Source organism: Vipera ursinii (assembly GCF_947247035.1).
Source record: "Vipera ursinii genome assembly, chromosome: 2".
Classification (NCBI taxonomy): Eukaryota; Metazoa; Chordata; class Lepidosauria; order Squamata; family Viperidae; genus Vipera; species Vipera ursinii.
The window spans coordinates 262376284-262398089 of record NC_139513.1 but is presented as its reverse complement, the minus strand read 5'-3'; the positions used below and the strand labels follow the sequence as shown (position 1 = coordinate 262398089).

Sequence of the window (21806 nt, the reverse complement as noted above, 5' to 3'; positions counted from 1 at the left end):
AATGACCCATTAGCACAAGATTGGGTGGTTGTTTGATAGGGAGGCTCTTTGACTGGGAAGAACACTTCATTTTTTAAATAAGACCTATGTGCCTCACAATTTAGTAGCTGTCTGAATTCCTCTGGCATTACTTTAGAACAATGCTATATAACTCTCAAATGTATGCTTTTTGTGCTGTTCATAAAGAATTATACCAAGCCGAATACTTGGTTGCATATGTAAAGGACATTTTAAAATGTTTATGGTCATTGAATTAATGGACAGGATACATAAAATGTTCATATAGGAAGATGATCTCAATAACTTAAATATACAAACATTGAAAGTATGTTGAAAGTCTATATGTACTGAATTAACACATTGTTAAAAGTAGGAACATATATTTGGGTTAGTATAATTGAACACTTTACCAACAATTTTCAGAAGGGCCACAGTTTGCGTGAGAAGCTTGCTGAAATGGAAACCTTCAGAGATATATTGTGCAGACAAGTTGATACATTACAGAAATATTTTGATGCCTGTGCTGATGCTGTCTCCAAGGATGAACTTCAAAGAGATAAAGGTATTAATTTAAATATGTTTAAAGTAAATGATTCTGTTACTCTAAAATGGTATATATTGCAAATTAACATTCATTTTAGGTGGCATAATATGATCTTATAAAACTATAGTGACTATAATGCAGGGGTCCCCAATACCTGGTCCGTGGAGCAGTACCGGGCCGCAGCAGGCCAGCAACCAGTCTGCGCAAACAAGCAAAGCCCCATCCGCAGGATGCAGGCAACACACAAAACCACGCACCCTCTGCGGAAAAATCTCTCTCCACGGAATTGGTCCCTGGTGCTGAAAAGGTTGGGGACTTCTTCTATAATAGACCTAGAGCAGTTTCATAGTGAGCTGGGTGTTATCCCTGTTGGTCTGCTTCATGTTCCATCCAAAGCCTTGGTTGCTGATCAGAATAAGGTAGCTGAGGCCTTTGATTGGATCATGCCCATGTCACCTGTCTCCTCTCAAGGATTCGTATTGAGACCTGTGTTCAAGTAGTAAGAGCAGTGAAGTCCCACTACTTCTCTGCCCTTATTGTCATGCCTTAAGCTTGTTTCAGGTGACACAGGTCCACCTGGTTTAGAGAGGTGTGGAGATCCTCTTAAAGGGGTGTGCAGAGGAATTTGTGCAGCATCTATCAGATAAAGTCACTGGGATTCGTTCCCAGTTGGATGGTGGTCAGAGGTGAGGCCTAGAGAAGAGTCTTGCTGGTTATCTGGGACTAGTTTGAACCTGTTGGATCTGAGGAAGTGCACAGACTCCTCAGGACTGTGAGCTTGGCCACCTGCTTTTTAGATTTATGCTTGTCATAAGTGTTTTTAATGTGACCATAGGGTGTTATGTGAGTGGATTCTAGTGGCGGTTATTTGTTCTTTGAGTGAACAAAGTTCTTTGCCTCTTAAAGAGATGGTGGTTTGCTCCCTCCTTAAGAAGCCATAGCTGGATCCCACCATATTAGACAATTTTTGTCCAATGACTCACCTCTCTTTCTGGGGGAAAGTGATAGGAAAGACAGTTACATAATAGCTTCAGAGGGCTGGATCCTTTACAGTCAAGACTCAGATCCGGGTATGGGATAGAAATGGCATTGATTGTGCTTTTGGATGACTTCTGGTATGGGTGGGTTGGGGTAGTACAACCATCCTTTCCCTACTTGACTTAGCAGCTTTTGATACCATCAACTAAAGTGTCCTTCTGGATTTGCTCAGTTGTGCTGATTTGCCTTCTTTCTTCAAGGTCAATTCCAGTCTGTGATGATTGGGGAGGGGACATTTTTATTTTCAGTGGGAATTTAAAAGTATATAGCAAATGAAGTCGTAAAATGAAATCAGCATACTAATAAGGGGTACGATTAAAGATCACCTTAGCTTTATTGCTTAACTGGTGTTTCACAATAGCACTCATCTCTCCCCACCTATCCATTAGTAAGCTGAATTATAACTATTTCTTCTAGCATTTGAATTTTTAATAATATTAATTTCCTACTTGGTGTGTGCACAATATAGAACGTGTACAGGTATGAATGTCTAGTAACATGCATAGAATTTATATTTCACTTGGATATTGATTTAGTAAAATGTTTTCATGGTTTAGTAATAGAGAAGTGCTAGCCACCTGACACAACATTTGATATACAATTATTTCTCTGCTATCTTCTGATTCTATGCTAATGCACATTAGTAATTGATCTATTTCTTTGTTGTAGTGGTAGAAGATGATGAAGATGACTTTCCAACAACACGTTCAGATGGGGAGTTTTTACATAATACTAATGGAAGTAAAGAAAAATGTGGGTATACTTAAATACATAATATAAGTGCTGTGGTGAAATAACAATCCTTTGAGTAAATCATGAGTACATCATGAGGTAATTTAGCATTGTATGCTAAACATGCCAACAGAATCGTTTATATTTTAATTAAATATTATTTTATTTTAAATGCTCAGAAGATATGCAATGTACTAATTATTTACATTTTATAATTTTAAGACATTTTACTTAAAATTATAAAGCTGTAAAAGAAATTAACATTTCTATAGAGACTTGCAATGCTATCTAATATTTATCAAATAATTGTTATTGAATTCAGTAGATTTACTCATGTAAATGGATATAGGATTGAATCATATATTACATTTAACTAATACAGATACTGAAACCATTTAGCAGTTTTATAAAACCAATTATTAACCTTATTCTTACTTGCTAATTTCAGGATGGTTTTATGTTTTTTTCCTGTTATGTATGTTTTTATGATAGGTTTAAGAACAAATCTCTTTAAGAAAAAGCCTAAATATTAATTCTATTCAAGGCAGCTTATAACACTTTTAAATTTGATTTCAGTGATTTTGAACTTAAGGCTCAGCAGTCTGTTTGGAACAAAAGTAGAATGCTTGATCTTCTATGGCTGTAACTACATTGTGTTTATATTCATAAACATTTCTTATTGGTGATGCCTTAACTATTTCTGCTGTTGACAAGTGTTCATCTAAGGTTTTGTCATTCATGCTATGCTTACATCATATTAGAGTATTGTAATGTGGTTTTTACCTTGACAACTGCCTAGAAACCAGACACAAATAGTCTAGGAGGACTGTGTGAAGTTATTGACCAGTATCCGTTCAATGAGTCCAGTTGGTTTCAGAATGCTATTCAGATATTTAGCCCTTTTTTCCCATTTCCCTATAGAGAGATATTCTACCTCTATTAGTATCACCAATTTTATGGTTACTAAATATAATATCTTATTAGAGGTGATCTGTCTTAAATGTAATATTTTTCTCACAGAACTGTCTGCCTTTCTTCAGAGCATAAGCCAGAATTCTGTTTTTAAAAGTTTATAAGACTAACAAGAGACAAAAGACTGCATTTTGATACTGCTTAGCTTTCAGCTTTGATTTTATTAAGCTAGGTAATTTCTAGTAATGTTATATTTGACCTACATATATTATTTCATATTAATAGCCTTCAGGATAAAACTCTTTTTAATAATAAGAGTATAATACTACTGCTGTATATGGAAAACCTATACTTCAGATCTTTTTTGCATTTATCATTCTACTTTCTCAATATGCCTTGAAGTTCATTAGATACATTCTTTGCTGGCCTTCAAGGGTTTTTTAAGTATGTATTAACTGCATTTTGTTTTGATTAATGAACTATTTAACCTTTTATCTTATTTCTTATATCTTATGCTAAATGTATTTTCAAGTTGTATTTTGTATTTTCAAGTTGTAATCCAAGTTGTATAACTTTATAATGCATTGTTATTCCTGCAACAATTTACTTAAAATGAATTTTATTTTAAAATGTAGATTTTTGCATTTCCCCCCATACTGTCATTTTTTCTATGTCTTTCTTTTCTTGTCAAATAGGAAACTGAAAACATCTGAAAGCATTGTGTTGTGATGGGCTTGATTCGTTAAATTATACATACAAATGTACATTTTAATGAAATACATCTAACGGTATATACATAGGTGTTTTAGGTATAGCATATATTGATCTTACCTGATTAAATCGTAGCTCTTAGCAAATGGAGAGGCCCAGTCTTAATATTTATTTATTTATTTAATTTAATTTGTATACCGCCCTTCTCCCGGAGGACTCAGGGCGGTGAACAGGGCAGTAAATACCACAAATACAAAATACAAAAATTAAAAACAGATTAAACCATGGTGCCCAAATACAATAAATAAATTACTTAAAAACAATAATTAAAACCCAAACCCATCAGACCAGGCCGGCTTGTTCAAACAAATAGGTTTTTAGATCACGTCAGAAGGAGCGAAGGTGACAGCATCCAACATAATTTGATACCTTTTTCCATCCTTAATATAAAGGTAAAGGTAAAGGTTCCTCCACACATGCGTGCTAGTCATTTCCAACTCTAGGGGCCAGTGCTCATCTCCGTTTCAAAGCCGAAGAGCCAGCGCTTGTCTGAGGACACCTCCGTGGTCATGTGGCCGGCATGACTAGACGCCAAAGGCGCATGGAACGCTGTTACCTTCCCACTGTAGTGGTCCCTATTTTTCTACTTGCATTTTTACGTGCTTTCAAACTGCTAGGTTGGCAGAAGCTGGGATGAGTAACAGGAGCTCACTCTGTTACCCGGCACTCGGGATTCGACCCGCCAAACTGCCAACCTTCTAATCGACAAGCTCAGCGTCTTAACCCACTGAGCCACCGCGTCCCTTATCCTTAATGTATATTGATGTATTTTTGTAACATTCTGCCTCATATACTTTTAAATAGATCATTTATTCAAACAAGCTTAGCAACAGATGGCTGTTGCAGTGAAATACTGAAATCAGCTGTAGCTATGGAAAATTCATCTATATAGGTATATTATAATGTCCTTCCATTTTATAGGACATTATTACCATACCCTGATTATTTTTCAAATGCTTTTTATGGTTCATTATTAGATTCAAATGCATGTTAATTATTGGTTTTAAGTGCTGTATCTGCTAGCTTTTAAGGTGGTTCTGTTTTAATTAAATTGTACTTCAAGCTGTCAAACTACAATTGTTACAAGAATATTAACACTCCTGCCACCCACACATTTTTTCAAAGTAGAGTTAAAGCACTGAGTAACAGAGTACACAGGAATATAGTTGGAAGAAGGCATTTCTCCTACTGAGTTTTCCCTGTATTCTCCAAATGAACTTTAATTGCCAAATGATTTTTGCTGTGCATAGGCACACTGCTACATTCAGAATTTTTTCAGGTAACATTCATTTGAGTAATCAAGGTTTGTAATGATGTCTATAATCTGTTTTTTTTAGTGTTTCCACATGTCACCCCCAAGGGAATAAATGGTATAGATTTTAAAGGTGAAGCTATAACTTTCAAAGCAACAACAGCTGGAATCCTTGCTACACTTTCCCATTGTATTGAATTAATGGTAAAACGTGAGGAGAGTTGGCAGAAAAGGTTGGATAAGGTAAGGTTCTTGTGCAAGGATTAAATTGTGATTTTTTTTTTACTTCAGATGTACTAAAAATATTGACCTGTATTTACATTCAGTTATGTATGACAAGGACAACAGAAAATGTCTTCATCTGCATTAACACGTTTTATAGCAAATGCACATTCCATTTTGGCTCTCCATCCACAAATTTCCTACTTTTATTTAAATAGAATTAAAACATAGGCTCCAGAAATCTTGTGTGAAACCAAAGCTTTGAGCTGTGCTTGATATGCAGTTCAAACAGAAATGAACATATTGATCGCTTTCATTTCTGGATTAGGTTGTATAAGTCTGAAATGTACTTTAATATTTGTTTTTATTTTGGATATAGATTTATTTATTTATTCACTGTGATTGAGTTTAAAGAAACTTAATGCAGACAGAAACATTTTTTTAAAATAGTTTTCCTGAATTCTGTCATTTTTCTGATTCATTATGAGCCCCACTTTCATTTTTTGTTTTTTCAGTGGTTTTAGAGAATTTACCTTAGGAATTGTTAAATACTTTGAGTAAATTATCATTTTTTGAAGAGTGTGTGTGTGTGTGTGTGTGTGTGTGTGTGTGTGTATCTGCATTTACTAATAGTCAATGTCAAACCATTGGAAGAATATCACTCCTCAACCCTTGGAGAATTAGAGTAGAATTAATATCTCATTTGAATATTTTCACTTATTAATTTATTTCCAAAAGCTATGATGACCTGGCTTGCAAATATGTAATTGTATTATACATAATACCATATATTTAGTTATAAGATTTATAAGAATATATTACTTTGGAATTTGAATAATTGAAAAAGTAGGGTTGAAGGAATTCGATAGTATTGTGTAAAAGCAGCATTTATGTCGGGAAACACTGAGCCAGTTGGAGGAAGGTCTCAACTGGGGAATTAGGTTTCAGATCCAGATCCACCCTAAATGCCGTAGAACCTTATCTGTTACTAAGAGAAGGCAAGCAATCTGGGGATATTCCTGTATAATAGGCAGAATATAGTAGTTAACTTGAACTTTACATGTGTAGATCTGGTAACTGCACCTGACAATTTAACTACCGTATTTTCCGGCGTATAAGACGACTGGGCGTATAAGACGACCCCCTACATTTCCTGTTAAATTATAGGGTTTGGGCTATACTCACCGTATAAGACTACCCCTCTTCCAACGCACACCAAATAAAAATTAAAAAACATCAGATTTGATTTTAATACGGTAATTTTAATTCAAATGCTTATGACATGCAGGTACTTAGTAGGAAAACTGTCAAACTATTGACCTGTATTTACATTCAGTTATGTATGACAAGGACAACAGAAAATGTCTTCATCTGCATTAACACGTTTTATAGCAAATGCACATTCCATTTTGGCTCTCCATCCACAAATTTCCTACTTTTATTTAAATAGAATTAAAACATAGGCTCCAGAAATCTTGTGTGAAACCAAAGCTTTGAGCTGTGCTTGATATGCAGTTCAAACAGAAATGAACATATTGATCGCTTTCATTTCTGGATTAGGTTGTATAAGTCTGAAATGTACTTTAATATTTGTTTTTATTTTGGATATAGATTTATTTATTTATTCACTGTGATTGAGTTTAAAGAAACTTAATGCAGACAGAAACATTTTTTTAAAATAGTTTTCCTGAATTCTGTCATTTTTCTGATTCATTATGAGCCCCACTTTCATTTTTTGTTTTTTCAGTGGTTTTAGAGAATTTACCTTAGGAATTGTTAAATACTTTGAGTAAATTATCATTTTTTGAAGAGTGTGTGTGTGTGTGTGTGTGTGTGTGTGTGTGTGTATCTGCATTTACTAATAGTCAATGTCAAACCATTGGAAGAATATCACTCCTCAACCCTTGGAGAATTAGAGTAGAATTAATATCTCATTTGAATATTTTCACTTATTAATTTATTTCCAAAAGCTATGATGACCTGGCTTGCAAATATGTAATTGTATTATACATAATACCATATATTTAGTTATAAGATTTATAAGAATATATTACTTTGGAATTTGAATAATTGAAAAAGTAGGGTTGAAGGAATTCTATAGTATTGTGTAAAAGCAGCATTTATGTCGGGAAACACTGAGCCAGTTGGAGGAAGGTCTCAACTGGGGAATTAGGTTTCAGATCCAGATCCACCCTAAATGCCGTAGAACCTTATCTGTTACTAAGAGAAGGCAAGCAATCTGGGGATATTCCTGTATAATAGGCAGAATATAGTAGTTAACTTGAACTTTACATGTGTAGATCTGGTTACTGCAACTGACAATTTAACTACCGTATTTTCCGGCGTATAAGACGACTGGGCGTATAAGACGACCCCCTACATTTCCTGTTAAATTATAGGGTTTGGGCTATACTCACCGTATAAGACTACCCCTCTTCCAACGCACACCAAATAAAAATTAAAAAACATCAGATTTGATTTTAATACGGTAATTTTAATTCAAATGCTTATGACATGCAGGTACTTAGTAGGAAAACTGTCAAACTATTGACCTGTATTTACATTCAGTTATGTATGACAAGGACAACAGAAAATGTCTTCATCTGCATTAACACGTTTTATAGCAAATGCACATTCCATTTTGGCTCTCCATCCACAAATTTCCTACTTTTATTTAAATAGAATTAAAACATAGGCTCCAGAAATCTTGTGTGAAACCAAAGCTTTGAGCTGTGCTTGATATGCAGTTCAAACAGAAATGAACATATTGATCGCTTTCATTTCTGGATTAGGTTGTATAAGTCTGAAATGTACTTTAATATTTGTTTTTATTTTGGATATAGATTTATTTATTTATTCACTGTGATTGAGTTTAAAGAAACTTAATGCAGACAGAAACATTTTTTTAAAATAGTTTTCCTGAATTCTGTCATTTTTCTGATTCATTATGAGCCCCACTTTCATTTTTTGTTTTTTCAGTGGTTTTAGAGAATTTACCTTAGGAATTGTTAAATACTTTGAGTAAATTATCATTTTTTGAAGAGTGTGTGTGTGTGTGTGTGTGTGTGTGTGTGTGTGTATCTGCATTTACTAATAGTCAATGTCAAACCATTGGAAGAATATCACTCCTCAACCCTTGGAGAATTAGAGTAGAATTAATATCTCATTTGAATATTTTCACTTATTAATTTATTTCCAAAAGCTATGATGACCTGGCTTGCAAATATGTAATTGTATTATACATAATACCATATATTTAGTTATAAGATTTATAAGAATATATTACTTTGGAATTTGAATAATTGAAAAAGTAGGGTTGAAGGAATTCGATAGTATTGTGTAAAAGCAGCATTTATGTCGGGAAACACTGAGCCAGTTGGAGGAAGGTCTCAACTGGGGAATTAGGTTTCAGATCCAGATCCACCCTAAATGCCGTAGAACCTTATCTGTTACTAAGAGAAGGCAAGCAATCTGGGGATATTCCTGTATAATAGGCAGAATATAGTAGTTAACTTGAACTTTACATGTGTAGATCTGGTTACTGCAACTGACAATTTAACTACCGTATTTTCCGGCGTATAAGACGACTGGGCGTATAAGACGACCCCCTACATTTCCTGTTAAATTATAGGGTTTGGGCTATACTCACCGTATAAGACTACCCCTCTTCCAACGCACACCAAATAAAAATTAAAAAAACATCAGATTTGATTTTAATACGGTAATTTTAATTCAAATGCTTATGACATGCAGGTACTTAGTAGGAAAACTGTCACTTATAAACATAAGGCTGTTTGTCATCAAACATGTAAACATAAAACAGTGCAAGTGGATTAAACATAATAAAAATAATAATAACAATAATAATAAAAATAAGAAGAAGAAGAAGAAGTAGTAGTAGTAGTTGGAAGGGACCTTGGAGGTCATCTAGTCCAACCCCCTGCTAAGGCAGGAAACCCTATACCATTTCAGACAAATGGCTGTCCAGTCTCTTCTTAAAAACTTCCAGTGTTGGAGCATTCACCACTTCTGGAGGCAGGTTGTTCCACTGGTTAATTGTTCTAACTGTCAGGAAGTTTCTCCTTAGTTCTAGGTTGCTTCTCTCCTTGACTAGTTTCCATCCATTGCTTCTTGTCCTGCTTTCAGGTGCTTTGGAGAATAGCTTGGCTCCCTCTTCTTTGTGGCAGCCCCTGAAATATTGGATCACTGCTATCGTGTCACCCCTCACCCTTCTCTTCGTTAAACTACACATACCCAATTCCAGCAACCGTTTCCTATTATCCTAATTCAATTTTTCACTTTTCCTAATTCACTCTAAAGCTTTCCCTGCACAGAGCCTTATGTAACCCCAGCTGCCTGCAATTAGTGCAGGTTCTCATCCCACCAGGCTCAAGGTTGAGTCAGCCTTCCATCCTTCCGAGGTAGGTAAAATGAGGACTCAGATTGTTGGGAGCAATAAGCTGACTTTGTAATAATGCTGCTTGTGGGGGGGGGTGAAAGCTCTAATAGGCAGGCATATACATAGAATGAAGGCTATTGCTAAGCACATTGATTTGTGCTTTAAATTGTAAGCCGCCCTGAGTCTTCAGAGAAGGGTGGGATATAAATGGGATTAAAAAAAAAAGACCAAATGGGAGATCCGCTCCAGGTTTTCCAGCCAGCCCGCCCAGTTCCTGAGTCAAATGTGTCCTTAGAGCTAAGCAGCTGCTCTGCTACGCATTCCCCACCTGCCTTTCAAATTGCTCTTGCATTCCCCACCTGCCTACAGCTGCTCTTCAACTTTAGAAGGAAAGAAGCCCAGACCCCAGCCTGTAAAAAATCAGACTGCAGCTTCTACTCCAATTGGTCCCGCTTTCCCTGTGCAGACTAAATGGGAGATCCGCTCCAGGTTTTCCAGCCAGCCCTGTCCCTAAAGTTTCAGCACCCGGCGGCGTATAAGACGACCCCTGACTTTTGAGAAGATTTTCATGGGTTAAAAAGTAGTCTTATACGCCGGAATCTATGGTACATTTACTGTACAGTTGTTGCTTCTGTGTTCCTATCTCTTGACAAATAGTTTGAAGAATTTTTTCATGAAGCCTGCATTGTTTGTATTTCTGCACCTAAAAAAATACAAACATAAAGCAATGATATTGAAAAGCTTCTTCATTCCGAAAGTTGGAATGCATATATATGCTTATTTATCTAGATGTAGTCTTACGGGATTTTTTTTTCTTTTTACATATGGATTTTCTGTGTAGTATCTCTCATGTAGCATTTTTAGGTATGGGTTTTTATAATTTGGCAATTTATGACTGGTGACAACTAACTGATTATAAAGGTCACCGTTTAAAAGTCGTAGCATTTAAAGATACATGCCCTGTGCTTCTATGTCACTTCTTTCATTGTAAACTCAGGCTCAGCCTTTTAACAAAACCTTGGTTCAACTACCATAATATATCAAAGCTACTATGTTTCCTTCCTGCGAACCTGTAATGGTGTAATTATTTCACACCATAAAAGATGCCCATGTCTCTCTTTTGTGCCTCCAATGTTTCCAATAAAAGAGAATATTTGTAGCTCAGGGTTGAAATGAGGGATCCCTGGTGCTCTCTGAGCTTGGTTGTTTTGTTACAGACCTTTCATTACCCAAACTTTGGATAATGAAATCTCTACAAGAAAACAAGCTCAAAGAGCATTACCTTGTTTCTTTATCAGTTGTAAAGAAGTTCTTTCCCTTTGGGAGATCTGCTAGTGCAGTGGTTCCCAATCTTTTCTATATCCCGCACCCCTAGAATGCTTCTGATATATTCTTGCACTCCTTACAAAAGTTCAAAACAAATTATGCATACACACTATAACTTTGAAACTTCTAAACCCAAGTTTTTGCACCCGCAGGGCGTGCAAGCACCCCTGGTTGGGAACCCCTGTGCTAGTGTATACAGATACTCCAATTGTCTTTAACCAACACTCTGTACAAGAGCTATGTGACCTTGTGGTCTTCCTCTTGACTTTTCTGGGTACAGTGACTTATTGTAACTTTAGAATTAATAAATGATAGTTTGAACCCTCTCCAGTTGATGGTTTCTGGTTGAAGGCAAGGGCAATCAATGAATAACTTCTAACAGGCAGTAAATGTATAACATTTCTTTGAGTTCTCTCCTTTGTTTTTCATTGCTATATTACCTTTACTTAGTTAAGGGTTTTAGATAGCTAAAGACTGAAACTAATTGCTCCCAAAGCAAAAGTTCCTTCTTAATTTCCTTATGCTGATCATTTACTGTAGAGAGTGCATCTTACCTATTATACTTTATATTGTGATGCAGTATCTTATAAAAGGCTAATTGAATTGTTTAAGAATAAAACATACTGTCTTTTTTAATATTCTTGCAGGAAGTTGAAAAAAGGAGGCGAATAGAAGAAGCATACAAGAATGCAATGACAGAACTAAAAAAAAAATCTCATTTTGGAGGGCCAGACTATGAGGTATGCATTTATCTGCAAGTTCCCTGGATCTATATACTTCCATTAAAGGTAGATTTAAACAGGTACTTAAATATTGAGCAACAAAAGTTCATTCATGTATTGGTTTGTTCATTATTTATTTTGGGTTAAGAATACCCAGAAACAAGAGTTGGGTACACAGTGAAAAATCAGTAAGAGCCCCCAGTGCTCTCATTGTATTCTCTGTATTAAATACTTTATATCTAAAATATATACAACTCTTCCAGATTATCAATCCACTTTATAAGAAGCAATATATTCTACTTTTCAGTTTTATAATCACTATGAATAACTTGAATAAGATAAAATATGAAATTATATAAAGGAGCATTATAATTGATGAATTTAGTTAGATTTAGCTGTGTAACTCTAAAAATACTCTTGTCCTTCTATATCCGGCCCACCCCACTCATGCTGGCAGAGAGGGGTACTACGGATCCCATAAGTAAAAAAAAACCTCTGGCTGTTGGGATCCAGAAAAAGAGCGCCCGCTCTTTGGAACATCCTCTCCCCAGGGTGAAATCTGCCCCCATCCTCCTATCCACAAGAGCCTGAAGATCTGCAAATTGGTCAGGGACCCAATGAGGGAGTACCACACTGGAGGAGGCTGCTACATTGATCGCAAACCCCACCTTTCCCCATGCAATCCTTGCTCCCCTCCACCCATCAATAATAATAATAAGAAGAAGAAGAAGTAGAAGTAGTAGTAGTAGTAGTTGGAAGGGACCTTGCAGGTCATCTAGTCCAACCCCCTGCTCAGGCAGGAACCCTATACCATTTCAGGCAAATGGCTGTCCAGTCTCCTCTTAAAAACTTCCAGTGTTGGAGCATTCACCACTTCTGGAGGCAGGTTGTTCCACTGGTTAATTGTTCTAACTGTCAGAAAGGTTCTCCTCAGTTCTAGGTTGCTTCTCTCCTTGACTAGTTTCCATCCGTTGCTTCTTGTCCTGCTTTCAGGTGCTTTGGAGAATAGCTTGACTCCCTCTTCTTTGTGGACGCCCCTGAGATATTGGAACACTATCATGTCACCCCTCACCCTTCTCTTCATTAAACTCATATTACTGTATTTTCATCGTTTACTTCTTTATTTTATTGCTTAGTTATTTTGCTACTATTATGCTTACAGTTCTTTTCATTTCTTTGTTTTTACTGTTAAGGTAAACTGCCTAGAGTAGCCCCACAGCAAGATAGGCAGCAAATAAATTTAACAAATAAATAAAGGTAACATTTAAATGAACAAAAAGTTTAGAGAAGATAAATCTGCCTTTCTACTTTGTTCATTAATGATTGGATTACCCTTTCTTGTAACATGTTTTTAGCATTGGAATAGAAGAGCACAGAACAAAGGAGAACAGAATTCTTTATTGGCCAAATGTGATTGGACCTGCAAAGAATTTGCCTCTGCTGCATAAGCTCACAGTGTACATATCAACAGCAAGTAATAGATCATAGATCATAAACATAGTTACAATCATTAATCATAAGTTTATCAACAATTGATAAATCAAAAGAAACTAATAGGAGAAGATAGTAGGAAAAATGAGAAGATGACAGATGAGACAGTGCTGTGGGAATTAAATGTTCAGCAGAGAGATGGCGCAGGAGGAAAATACCTGTGTCTGGTTGTTTTGGCATGCAGTACTCATAGTAGCATCCTGAAGGGAGAAGTTGAAATAGTTTATGTCCAGGATGTGAGGGGTTTACAGATATTGTCTCAGCCCTCTTTCTGGTTTGTGCAGTATACAAATCCTCAGTGGAAGGCAGGCTAGTTGCGATTGTTTTTTCTGCAGGCCTAAGTACTCTATTAGGTAAATGCTTAGATATTCATTGAGCTATTGAAAATATGCATGTATATTCATCACCTCTATTTAATCCTTCTCATCTTGATGCATTTTATTCATGGATGGGTATCTTCCAATAAGAGAAGAAATCTAGATTAGAGAATATGAAAAGACCATTAACATTCTTTTTTTTTAAAAAAAACAACAAGTTTTTATTATTTTTCCAATTTTACATCAAAATATCAAAATGTTTAGAAAGCAACGTGATGATTGGGTAATCAATAGTCCAGTAACAAAATCATTTGTACCTATCGCAGGTTAAATCATCTAAAAATTCCCTCTCTGTGTCCCATAATTTTGTTGTTATTGTTAGTTGCGAAGTCATGTCTGACCAATTGAGACCCCATGGACAACGTTCCTCCAGGCCTTCCTGTCCTCTACCATCTTCTGGAGTCCATTTAGGCTCACTCCTACTGCTTCAGTGACTCCATCCAGCCACCTCATTCTCTGTCATCCCCTTCTTCTCTTGCCCTCAACCTTTCCCATCATTAGGCTCTTCTCCAATGAGTCCTTCCTTCTCATTAGGTGGCCAAAGTATTTGAGTTTCAACTTCAGGATCTGGCATTCTAAAGAGCAGTCAGGGTTGATCTCTTCTAGGACTGATCAGTTTGATTGTCTTACAGTCCAAGGGACTCGCAGGAGTCTTCTCCAGCACCATAGTTCAAAGGCCGCAATTCTTTGGCACTCAGCCTTTCTTAGGGTCCAGCTTTCACAGCCATACATTGCAACTGGGAAGACCATAGCCTTGACTATACGCACTTTTGTTGGCAGGGTGATGTCTCTGCTTTTTAGTGTGCTGTCTTGATTTGCCATGGCTTTCCTCCCCAGAATTTAATTTCTTGGCTGAAGTCCCCGTCTGCGGTGATCTTGGGAGACCAGGAAAATAAAATCTGTCACTACCTCCATTTCTTCCCCATCTATTTGCCACAAATTGAGAGGGCTGGATGCCATGATCTTGGTTTTCTTAGTTTCAATCCAACTTTTGCACTCTCCTTCTTCACTTGCAACAAGAGACTCTTTACTTCCTCTTCACTTTCTGCCATTAGAGTGGTATCATCTGCATATCTTAGGTTGTTGATATTTCTTCTGGCAATCTTAATTCCAGCTTTTGATTCTTCTAGCCCTGCCTTTCTCATGATGTGCTCTGCATATAAATTAAACAGGCAGGGCGACAGTATACAGCCTTGCCAGACTCCGTTCCCAATTTTGAACCAATCAGTGGTTCCGTGTCCAGTTCTCACTGTTGCTTCTTGACCCGCATATAGATTTCTCAAGAGACAAATAAGATGGTCTGGTATGCCCATCTCTTTAAGAACTTGCCACAGTTTGTTGTGATCCACACAATCAAATGCTTTAGCATAGTGAATGAAGCAGAAATAGATGTTTTTCTGGAACTCCCTAGCTTTCTCCATGATCCAGCGTATGTTGGCAATTTGATCTCTAGTTCCTCTGCCTCTTCGAAATCCTGCCTGTACTTCTGGTAGTTCTCGATCCACATACTGCTAGAGTCTAGCTTGTAGGATTTTAAGCATAACTTTACTAGCATGTGAAATGAGTGCAATGGTGCGATAGTTTGAACATTCTTTGGCACTGCCTTTCTTTGGAATTGGAATGTAAACTGATCTTTTCCAATCCTGTGGCCACTGTTGAGTTTTCCAAATTTGCTGGCAAATTGAGTGTAGCACTTTTACTGCATCGTCTTTTAAGATTTTGAATAGCTCAGCTGGAATACTGTCACCTCCACTAGCTTTGTTGTTGCTCAGCTTTCCTAAGGCCCATTTCACTTCACATTCTAGGATGTCTGGCTCGAGGTCAGTGAACACCTCATTGTGGTTATCAGGGACGTTAAGCTCGTTCTTGTATAGTTCTTTTGTGTAATTTTACCACCTCTTCTTAATCTCTTCTGCCTCTGTTAGGTCCCTGCCATTTTGGTCCTTAATCATGCCCATTTTTGCATGAAATGTTTCCTTCATCTCTCCAGTTTTCTTGAAGAGATCTCTAGTCCTCCCTATTCTATTGTTTTCTTCTATTTCTTTGCACTGTTCATTTAAGAAGGCATTCTTATCTCTTCTAGCTATTCTCTGGAATTCTGCATTCAGTTGGGTATAACTTTCTTTTTCTCCCTTGCCTTTCGCTTCCCTCATTTCCTCAGCTATTTGCAAAGCTTCCTCAGACAGACATTTTGCTTTCTTGCATTTCTTTTTCTTTGGGATGGTTTTGGTTGCTACTTCGTGTACAGTGTTGCGAACCTCCATCCGTAGTTCTTCAGGCACTCTGTCTATCAGATTTAATTCCTTAAATCTATTTGTCACCTCTACTGTATATTCGTCAGGGATATGATTTAGTTCATACCTGAGTGGCCTAGTGCTTTTCCCTACTTTCTTCAGTTTAAGCCTAAATTTTGCAATGAGAAGCTCATGGTCTGAACCACAGTCAGCTCCTGGTCTTGTTTTTACTGACTGTATATTGCTTCTCCATCTTTGGCTGCAGAGCACATAGTCAATCTGATTTCTGTGTTGACCGTCTGATAATGTCCATGTGTAGAGCCGTCTCTTGGGTTGTTGGAAAAGAGTGTTTGCTATGACCATCGTATTCTCTTGACAAAATTCTGTCAGCTTGTGCCCTGCTTCATTTTGTACTCCAAGGCCAAACTTGCCTGTTATTCCGGTTATCTTTTGGCTTCCTACTTTAGCATACCAATCCCCCATGATGATAAGGACATCATTTTTTGGTGTTAGTTCTATAAGGTGCTGTAGGACTTCATAGAACTGGTCAATTTCATCCTCTTCAGCACCAGTGGTTGGGGCATAGACCTGGACTACTATGATATTGAATGGTTTGCCTTGGATTCGAACTGAGATCATTATGTCATTTTGAGGATTGTATCCCAGTATTGCTTTTCCTACTCTTTTATTGACTATGAAGGCTACTCCATTTCTTCTGAGGGATTCTTGCCCGCAGTAGTATACCTGATGGTCATCTGAATTAAATTCACCCATTCCTGTCCATTTTAGTTCGCTGATTCCTATGATGTCGATGTTCAGTCTTGTCATCTCTTGTTTGACCACGTCCAACTTTCCTTGATTCATGGATCTTACATTCCAGGTTCCTATGGAGAAAAAATCTTTACAGCATCAGACTTTCCTTTCACCACCAGATACATCCACAGCTGAGCGTCCTTTCGGCTTTGGCCCAGTCGCTTCATTCTTTCTGACGCTACTAGTACTAGCCCTCTGCTTTTCCCCAGTAGCATATTGGACGCCTTCCGACCTGAGGGGCTCATCTTCCAGCGTCATATCTTTTTTCCTTTTGGTACTGTCCATGGGGATTTCATGGCAAAGATACTGGAGTGGGTTGCCATTTCCTTCTCCAGTGGATCACGTTTTGTCAGAACTCTCTGCTATGACCTGTCCATCTTGGGTGGCCCTGCATGGCATAGCTCATAGCTTCATTGAATTACGCAAGCCCCTTCGCCATGACAAGGCAGTAATCCATGAAAAGGTGTCCCATAATTACTATGTCACAATCAAGTTAATACATTTCTAGTTATAACACAATCAGTTAAGATATTTATCAAAATATTTTTACTTATAGTTATCATGCCTTGGTGGAGCAGTGGGCTAATGCCTCCTTAAGTAACACCAGCTGCCTGCAATTAGTGCAGGTTCGCATCCCACCAGGCTCAAGGTTGACTCAGCCTTCCATCCTTCCGAGGTAGGTAAAATGAGGACCCAGATTGTTGGGGGCAATAAGCTGACTTTGTAATAATGCCGTTTGGGGGGGGCGAAAGCCCTAATAAGCAGGCATATACATAGAATGAAGGCTATTGCTAAGCACATTGGTTTGTGCTTAAATTGTAAGCCGCCCTGAATCTTCGGAGAAGGGCGGGATATAAATGGGATTAAAAATAATAAATAAATAAATAAATAAATGTGCTGTTTTTAAGATTTTACCAATTTTCAATTACAGTGCTCCAATTTAGCCTTTAAGATCCATAGTATTTAACTTTCAGGTAACCCAAATTTCCCCTATTTCATTACATAATAGTTATCATATCTAAAATACACATATTGCTTAGTTAAATACATTCTTATTTTATTTCACAAATAAATTTCACAGATATATTCTATTTGTAATATTACTAATAAAGTATCCTTTATTGTCTCAATGTAACTTCCATATTATAAGTCAAAACTATATTCTAATAGCTAATTTTAATTTCCCTTGTAAGTCTAAATCCTAAATATTAAATCAAATAATATCTTTTAAAGTCTCCCCTTGACCCATTAAGTAAAATTTTAGGTTCTTCCGTTATAGATAAAAGAAGAAAAAAAAATTAAGTCTAACTCTGGCTTTCTTTTTGTGCCAAGCAGGTTTCCATACCATGGAAGCCTGGCATTAACATCCTTCATGATCTTATTTAATGCCTGCATGGGTAAGCAGGTAAAGGGGAAAATTTTTTCCCTAGAGACAGTTTTGATGAATGCTTTTAGGGATGAATCTTGTTCATCACCTTTGTTATCCTAAATGAAAGGAGCAAAGGTTGTATGTGTTGCAGGCAAGGATAATAGCCATTCATGGCATGGGTCCAGGTTACTTGAGCAACCATCTCATCCCACTGAGATTGGCTCATCCCACCTGTACCAGCAGAGGAGACATGCTGCAGACCCATTGACCAAGGAATTCCACCTGGCAGGGTCCAGAAGAGCTTTCTCTGCCATCTTTGATGCCCTTTGGAACATTTTGCCCCCTGGGAGAGAATAACCTTCCACAAGAGCTTGAAGACTTGGTTTTGCCAGTTGGCCTGAGGTTCCAATGGGGGAACATCACACTGGAAGTGGTTAATAGATTATTTCAGTGATAGCTGATAATTTGTATTCTTATAGTGTTTTATTGTATACTGAGTCCTTCGGGAGAAGGGCGGTATACAAATTTAATAAATACTAAATACTACATTGTTGCATTGTAAACTGGGAAAATGTATGCGCATGTGTGGATAGACACACAGCGCTAGTGCCCATGCACAAATGGGCCATGCGCACTTGTGCACATGTGCAAATTGGCCACTAGTGCCTGCATGGTGCTGGCGGCAGTGTTAGTGCCCCATGCACACGCAAACAGGGCCACTAGCACCAGAATGGCAGTACTAACGCAAGTGGGGAGGTTGCTTGCATATGTGCGTGCAATCACCAGCCATTCCCACAACCTGGTGGCCAACAGGTCACGGACTGATACCGAGCTGCAGCCCACAGGTTAGGGACCCCTGCCATAGTTGGTTCTAAATAGTCTGGGCAAGTGTGCACTGTGCAGAGATAATTGCTAAACTATTTTTATAGGAATAAAAGTTAAGCATATTTTAGTAATTTCATTGAAAGTAATATGGCCTGTTCTAGTCTTGATGATCATAGCCTGCTTTTTAATTTTCAAAACTCATAGATGTATTTATTTATATATTTATGTAATGTTTACCTGTCAAATTCTAGTCAGTTCTTTTCTGTTTGCCTATATAAGCTATAAGTCAAAGGATGTCAATTGTGTACAGGATTTTATAATGTTGATTCAGATATTTTTAATATTATTACAAAATAATAAAGCCCCATATTCTTTTCAAATTGATAAAGTATCTAAAAATAACAATATAAGCAGGTCCAAATAAACTTGGTGCAGTATTTTTATTTAATTGCAATAGACTTTTGAGCTGTCTTAATTTTGCACCTGCTACTGAGTTTACTTTCTATTGATTTTTGCTGTAGGAAGGTCCCAACAGTTTGATTAATGAAGAAGAATTCTTTGATGCTGTTGAAGCTGCTCTAGATCGGCAAGACAAAATAGAAGAACAGGTAATATTAGTATATGAAGTTCTAGGCAGAACTGTGTTGCTGTGTTATATCATGGCTCCTTTTAAAATACACATACTGTAATAAATACCATCTACAGCAGGGGTGTCAAACTCAATTTCATTGAGGGCCGCATCAGCATTGCGGTTGCCCTCAGGGGGCCGGGTGGGTGTGGCCTGGATGGGCGTGGCCTACTGGGTGGGCGTGGCTAGAGTGCGTATGGCCTACTGGGTGGGCGTGGCCAGCTCTACATCGTTCGCATCAAGGGTGCCTATGGGGGCCTGGGCAGGAGTGGGACAGATCTGAGGGTCTCTGGCAGAAAGAGGGTCTCTGGGCCAGGGCCAAGGCAGTGGGGGCCGTTCCCTCACTGTTTCCAGGATGGCTTCGCGGGCCGCATGAAACCACTTCGCGGGCCGGATCCGGCCCCCGGGCCTTGTGTTTGACATGTCTGATCTACAGCATACAGTTCATGGAATTCAGAATGAATAGGAGCACATTTGTTTGTTTGTTTAATCCTGCCTTTATTACTTTTATAAGTATTTTGTATTATTTTTTTTAAAAAATGTCTACTTTAAAGTAAGAGACAATTGCTGTTTGGTGTTATGCAAGAATTATGTTCAAGGCTTTGTGTTCTTAACTTAGAAGATGTTCCTACCACTGAGAATTATTTTTCAAATTATTTAATGTTTTCATGGTACATCCAAAATTCTAGGATAATAAATATATTTGTATATGCATTTGTTCTTATAGTCCCAAAGTGAAAAAGTCAGATTGCACTGGCCATCTTCCTTGCCACCTAGTGATGCTTTTTCTGGTGTGGGGAATCATAGATTTGTCCAAAAGGTAAGATGCTTCCAAAATGTGACCTGAAAGTTGAATCAGTTCTGTGTTCCAATTAACACAATATATGATGGTTATGAAATATGTAAAGATCCTATTATGTATGAATAAAGCCATTCAAACTGCTGTACTATCTGCTAGAAGAAAAATTACTTTGGCTGCATTGATGAACTTGAGAAATGTTTTTCGCTAATCATGCATGCTTCAAAATTAAGTTGAACTAAACTGTAATAAGGAGGACTTTTATTTTCCTAGATTTCTGCAAGCTTTCATTTTTCACTCTGTTAAAGAATGGTTTATTATGAATTAGTGAACACATCTTGTATACCAAACCTAGGCAATAATATTTAGTATTCTGAGAAAGAATTCTTTACTGAGCAGTGTTTGGAGTATAATACATAATAGGTGCATGAATCAGCATTTGCTGCTGTACTTGCTGCTTATGGTGCTTTTGTTTCTTCTTCATAATCTTGTGCGTGGAAGTTGGTACAAAATGCTCTGTTGTGCCTTTGTTCTGATTACTTGGTTTTTCTTTGTCTGTCTCTGTTAGCCCTATAGTCGCTCTTCTTCCATGTCTTCCATTGATCTAGTCAGTACCTCTGATGATCACAGATTCAGCTCCCAGGTACTGTATTTCTACATGCAGAGTGGCTTTACCATGTCGTCTTGTTGCGTTTCACCTTCATGGTCACTTCTTTTCTTCTTGTTATGTTAACCATTTACGCTTGTTTTAAACAAAATGCACATAAACTGTAGGGTAAAACTGTGTCTTCTAGTAGTGAGTAGGAAGAAGATAAATACGATTGTGAAAAAGTTTTGTTGCATATCAATCCAAGACATTCCAAATGTGTTTTATTCCATTCTGTAAAAATCAATACTTGTGATTTAAGTAACGTACAATTTCTCACACATTGTACAAAATTAAGAAAGTTTAATTTTTCAACCTGCCTAGTTAATTTTGTCAAGACAAAGTTTATTCATATTAATTCAAGATTTTGATGATCCAACTTTTATGTACTTTGAGTTAGAGATCTACTACGTGAATTTTCATTTGACTTTTTGATCATATCATGAGCAAGTTACATTGGTACAGAGTAACACTCATCTTTTTTCACTCTTGTCCAATGTTTGTCATATGCCCAACATTTTTAATTACTTCCAAGTTGGAGAAGATTTCTCAAATTTGTTATTTTTTTTAAAGAATTGCAGCAAAGACTATATATTGATAAACACATTGATTACTGGTAATTTGAAATAGTTTGGCAAATGTTCCTAACAATAATGGGAACATATTTCCAACTTAGACCCAGTTTGAATGTTTACTTTTAAATTTA

General features: G+C 37.1%; 1 protein-coding gene across 3 annotated transcripts in view; it reads left to right on the top strand.

Moving 5' to 3' along the window:
* The window catches only part of CERT1 (ceramide transporter 1), a 76225-nt gene that overhangs the window by 35813 nt on the left and 18606 nt on the right, over window positions 1–21806 (top strand). For 2 of the 3 annotated variants that reach the window (XR_014491463.1, XM_083354741.1), the window contains exons 5-11: window positions 424–562; window positions 2252–2335; window positions 5335–5492; window positions 11844–11936; window positions 19549–19635; window positions 20383–20475; window positions 21023–21097. Coding sequence is in view for 2 of the 3 variants with exons in the window: in XM_083354741.1 (XP_083210867.1) it covers window positions 424–562; window positions 2252–2335; window positions 5335–5492; window positions 11844–11936; window positions 19549–19635; window positions 20383–20475; window positions 21023–21097 (729 nt within the window). In the remaining variant the exon portion in view is untranslated. The remainder of the gene's footprint in view (window positions 1–423; window positions 563–2251; window positions 2336–5334; window positions 5493–11843; window positions 11937–19548; window positions 19636–20382; window positions 20476–21022; window positions 21098–21806) is intronic. The other variant, XM_083354742.1, reaches the window with a different exon arrangement.